The sequence below is a fragment of the Phytophthora parasitica genome, assembly GCF_000247585.1.
Source record: "Phytophthora parasitica INRA-310 unplaced genomic scaffold supercont2.6, whole genome shotgun sequence".
Taxonomy (NCBI): domain Eukaryota; phylum Oomycota; class Peronosporomycetes; order Peronosporales; family Peronosporaceae; genus Phytophthora; species Phytophthora nicotianae.
Genome location: NW_008648992.1, coordinates 289396 through 295047, shown reverse-complemented (window position 1 = coordinate 295047; position 5652 = coordinate 289396). Strand labels below are relative to the sequence as shown.

General features: G+C 48.8%; 1 protein-coding gene across 1 annotated transcript; it reads right to left on the bottom strand.

Moving 5' to 3' along the window:
• Positions 1-4185: 4185 nt before the first annotated feature.
• On the bottom strand, positions 4186-5518 carry PPTG_21515 (hypothetical protein; the record flags this gene model as incomplete). The annotated part of the gene is made up of 4 exons (XM_008898314.1): positions 4186-4259; positions 4627-4717; positions 5229-5266; positions 5410-5518. 4 exons carry the CDS (start codon positions 5516-5518, stop codon positions 4186-4188), a joined length of 312 nt encoding a protein of 103 aa, XP_008896562.1.
• Between the last annotated feature and the right edge of the window lie 134 nt (positions 5519-5652).

Sequence of the window (5652 nt, the reverse complement as noted above, 5' to 3'; positions counted from 1 at the left end):
AGGACCCAAGATTTGATGCATTATTTGTGCTAACAACTGAGATTTCGCTGTCCATGCACTGCAGTGCATTCAAGCGCCAAGTTCGGACGTTCCGCCTGGCATGGAGGCCTCCAGACCCCCGCGAACACGAGAGATCAGACCACGCTCGTAAGTCTAAATGCACTCACGCGCTCGAGTTGCTCGGCGATCGTCGCATCTGCCAAGCTATGGAGAACATTTGCCAGACGATAGAGACTTTTCGCAAGTCACTGCACCCGCACATTATCCCCACAAAGCCAAAAAAAAAAACAGTCGAGAGACGGTCCAGTGAGGCCAGCAGTGAGGATTGGAGTCCACAGAAATCGCGATGGTGGAAACAGCTTTCTCCACCAAATACGTGTGGTTCACACAACCAACACCACTCGTGGCCACGAGTTCAGCACTTTCAGATCTCCTTTAAGGACCATGGCTGGAGCGCCGCGCCGCAAGAACGTACCGACGTGCATGCAAATACGGCACAGGGCGCTTGTGGAGCGCCCAAATCTGTGAATCATGTCGTAATGGCGCTTGGGGTAGCTCAAGCGATGGAGCAAGATGCACACTGCCTCAGTGGCGTGCGCCTTATCGCGCGAACCCGTGATCACGAACTCCGGAAGAGCAAAGAGCTCCGTTAGGCGGATGACGCCGGCGACATCAAAGCGAAACTGCTGCCTACAGTTTTCGTCCGATAGAGTTGTGACGCAAAACCTGACATCTGGGATGATCGGACGCTCAGGTTGTTCGAAGCTGAGTAACAGAGCTGCCTCCGCAGCCGTAACTGCGTTGCCAAGGAGTTCGGGGAGCAGGAGGAGCAGCTCCATGCGGGATGAAAAGTGATTGGTAGTGGAGAGCTTGAACAGATTTGGGAGGGTTTTGGTCTGAAGATATTGAATCCTGCGAAAGCTCGTAATGTGGATGCTGCACATTATCTTTGCCCAATGTTTTGTGCGGGCAAAGTAGCGACAAAGACTATTGGAAAAGTCTCTGATGCCTCCAATCTTCAGAACCGACTCTTACTGCAAGTCTTTCAAGTGAGGGAACACACTTCGGTCCATCGGGGCTCAAGCGTTTAAACCTCATCGACCCGCGTAGGCAGAGGGTTGTCTACGAGTGCTACCCAGTGCGGCGGGGAACACGAGTACATTTCGCAGAGGAAGTACTTAAGGGTATTTACTGCCTAAGTGACCTTTCATTCACTTGTTCCCGGCCTCAAAGGGAACAACTTGCTCCTTAGAGTGTAGATTTAAGACTGGTGTATTTTATAGGTAAGCTTAGTTTGGTTTCTGTTACACTCCGCGCTAAGATATTACGGCCACCCACATTTTCCCGGTAACTCCGTCAATTTTACGAGTTACGCCACGCTTTTTAGATATGTTACTTGCACTGTAAAAACACTTCGGGGGCTTATTTTAACGTCTGGGGAAGTGCAGTTTAAGATAGGGCTGGCACCATTTCCAACACTGCGACCAATATACGGCCACCTACGAATCTATACTAGAATCAAGTCAACCAAAATGATGGTCAAAGTAACAGCTGCTTTAGTAATGGGTTTTGCTACCGTGCTTCTTAATTGTGACGGTGTCACACAGCACCTTGTGCAGAGGAAGTTGTATACAAACTCTAAGTGAGCGACCGTTCACGTGTCCCTGGTCTGAGGGGACAAGTGATTAAGTCTAATTTTTATTTATAGGTAAACTTAACTCAGTTTCTAATACAAACTATAAGTCACCTATAGTGAAGCTATGTAGATATGCAATGATTGGCTCCTAGAGCCCCTGGTACCATGTACCAGGCATTACAAGAGTGACTGGTCACTCTTCATGTAACTTGGGTACACAGGGGTTTGTACCCCGTCGCATTCCTTGCATCGGCAAGGCATGGATTCGTTCAAGCTCGCAAGCACGTTCATCTCAATTGCATTCCACGCTTCCTAAAGAGCCACCGTCAATTCAGCCGCGGAGTTAAACTGTTCCATTCGCATACACAGCACGAGTCATAATTGCCCATAGTTTTTGATGGGGTTGAGGTCGGGAGAGCGCGCAGGCCATGGAAGAACACTGAGCTATTGCTCAGCGAAAAACTACTTTGTTCTATAGGACCGATGAATAGACGCACCGTCTTGTTGGTATGTGAAGTCCGTGCCATAGTGCAGGTGAGAGAACGACAAGAGGAATTCGGACACTGTATGGACGTAGTCGTCCGAGTTCTGCTTGCCGTGGAGCACCGCCAACTTGGTCTTGTCGGCGGCACCAAAGCCCGCCCACACCATGACCGAACCTCCCCCGCTTGTCGGCGCTTTGTCTGTCGAGGAGGTCGCCGCAAATCACACCGGTAGCTTTTAAACCCATCCGGCCTGTCGAGATTCCATTTCTTCTCGTCTGAGAAGATAATGGAATCTCAGGACCGAAGAGGGACTTAGTTCATATCCCAGGCCCACTCCTCCCTGGACTTTGGTAGACAATAGCAACGTGTTGTTCATCTTCGTATACACGAGCCAATCAACACCAGCAAGCGTCCGCTGGATTGTACGTACCGATACCGCTAGATTTAGCTTTACGTTGAGCTGTCTGACCGATAGAAGTCCCTTCGACGCCGTCCGGACCAGAAGACGGAAGTCACGATCAGAAAACAAAGCTACAGGGCCCAGCTTCGGGCGCTCGTCCTGCTCTACGTAAAGCGCTTGATGAACAGCGTCTCTTGAGCGTTTCACATGGCGTGCGATCTTCCTTAGACTAAATCCTGACTCGTAAAGGCCGAGTATCCTTCCTCGCTCAATGTCCGTTTGGGGCGGCCCCTTTCCCATCAAATGCAGAATGGCACGGGCTACTAACTGCGGTGCGACTCGCGGTCTAAGAAAATCACTGGTTATAGTTGCAGGTTTCATGATTGTGACCATCACTCTGGTTGACTTGATTCTAGTATAGATTCGAAGGTGGCCGTATATTGGTCGCAGTGTTAGAAATGGTGCCAGCCCTATCTTAAACTGCACTTTCCCAGACGTTAAAATAAGCCCCCCGAAGTGTCTTTACAGTGCAAATAACATATCTAACTAGCGTGGCGTAACTCGTAAAATTGACGGAGTTACCGGGGAAAATGTGGGTGGACATTAATGTCTTGGCGCGGAGTGTACAAACCATATGTCACCTAAACTGAAGCTATGTAGTTATACATGGTTCCTAGAGTCTCTGGTATCATGTATCAGGTAATTGGAAGAGTGACAGGTCGCTTGTTATATAACTTGGGTACACTGGAATGCACCCCGCTAAAATTTCATCAATGACTTCCAAATGCCGACAGGACCTTTGAGTCACTAGAACGGATGATAACCTTTGGCAACCCGTGATGCCTCACCAAATCCTCAAAGAAGACATTCGATGCAACTACCGCCGAACCCGTCGGTGTGTATTTCGCTTGCTTGGATAAATTGTCAAGTTGGCCGTTGCAGCGAATATAGCATCGTATAATTTAGACGCAGGTAAGCCTTAATGGAGTCCATCGGTATTATATCCCAGCATTCCTCTGGAGTAGGTATCGGCATAAGCTTACCGTTCTTCTTCTGACCCCTGGACTCTCACCGTGTTCACGCCTCACAAATACTCACGTACTCACGTATGTGTGACGATGTGTTTTCCAAGGAATGAGAAAGATGGGGAGTGACGATCAATCACTATTCCGGGTTAGCTATAACGTTGGCTTCGATGTGAAGATGGAATTGGGGTTAAGGATGATAGATTTGGATAAAGCCCCCTGGGCGAGGCTCTGGGTGACAGCGGCGACTCAAATCATCTTTTAGAACATGAATCAAGACACACTAGGGCTGGATCGTACAGACACGAGATTTTTTTTTTTTTTTTTGGGGGGGGGGGGGGCTGTGTCAAAATCCGAAGCTGCATAAAGATAGATCTTAAAGATCTTAAACCTTAGTGACCTGAATGGCACGACTGGGGTGAAGATTGATTGGATAAACTCTAAAGGATGTTGCTGCCCCAATTAATGCTATGGATTGTAAATCAAAACCTAGTGGGCTAGATCCTACGGGTCTACGATCTGGCGTTATGAATCCGGGATCCTGGGTATGTGCGGGTGGATCCCATGGATCTCGGCTGCGAGGATAGAATGAGGAGATCCAAATACGTACGACCATGATGGCGACCTGCGGAAGTCAGATCAAGATAGATCAAGCTCCTGCACATACTTCCACCAAGCGGCGACTGGAATCGTAGGGATCCGGAGCAGGTGGCCTGTGATTGGGAGAGATTAGTCGTTATCTTATTATAATATGAAACCTACTCCGCAGATCTGACAAGATCTGGGACAAAGGACAGCTAGACGGTGAAGATCAGCAGAGTGAAACAGGCATCCAGCTGTGTTGAGATCTAGGTGTTGCGAAGGTAAGGACTGCTGATGTATAGAACTTAACTTTACATCAGACCCAAATTTGCATTGTGTTACACAAGTGTCGCCCTGCCCTCAAGTTCCGGAGCGACATTTGTCGTAAAGTTAAGTCCTATACACCAACAGTCCCTTGCAGGTCGTTTTTATGGGCATTTTAAGAATACGCTACCCGTTATATATGGCTCGGTAAGCACGCTAGCGCTATAGACCAACCGAGGCGAGCGGGTGGGAGCGCGTGTAGCCGCAGTAAATCCGTGTGAGGAGCCCGTGAAGCAGGGTCGCGCATTGTACTCTCCAGTGCATCCTATCTTTATACTGTGAGCGAAGAGAACCGGGGGGGGGAGGGGAGGTATCGAAGGGTGCCCAGCCAAGCGAAGAGCGCCTAGTCACTGTTTTTTCCCTTCGCTTTGATTGGTATTCTTCTATATAATTAACACAACTAAAATGATGAATGTACCTAAATTTATGACATTTGGTAGAATGTATTCAATTTTTGCAGGATATTTTTGTTGGACCTAGCTGCTGCAGGAAATCTTTTTGGATGCAGGACCGTGTTTCGGGTGCAGTCCTACAGAATCAACATTCAGCATGCGTTGCATAAAATCTATTCGTTTCGGACACTGCTGTGATAGTCGCTGTGCACTCTTCCTGTGCGTGTCCCTCGTGTTTTTCGTAGAACATTCACAAACTCTTGGATGTCTACAACGTTGATCGCTATCTGATCCATGACGAAAAACCTTCTTCGCTATTACTCGCGCAAACCATGCTCAAACGCGTGCTATCCAGTCCTTGCCCCATTGGCAGAGCAGTTGTACCTTGTCGCGCTTCGTCTCGCTGTCTGCGTCTGCCTGTGCTGTATCAGACACTATCTAGCCCGAGGAAAAACATAAGCTTCGGCGCAACACTGATCCTTTGGTGGCACCCTGATATCGCCAATTCATCGGTACAGGTCCATTGTTGTTGCTCCTCGCTCGCCGAATGTCGTGCGATTAATACCTTGGTCTGTCGGGCTCAGGGTGACGCCGAAACTCATGTCGAAGCAAGTCAACGGTGGAGGAACCGTGATGATCTGGGCTGGAGTGTCGATGTATGGAAACACTGACATGGCTACCTATTTTCCAGCAGGATAATGCATCAATTCATGCAGCCAGGCTCACCAAGGTATTCCTTCAAGCTAAGAACGTCTCGACAATGGTGTGGCCTGCCAAGAGCCCCGACTTCAACATCATCGAGAACGTT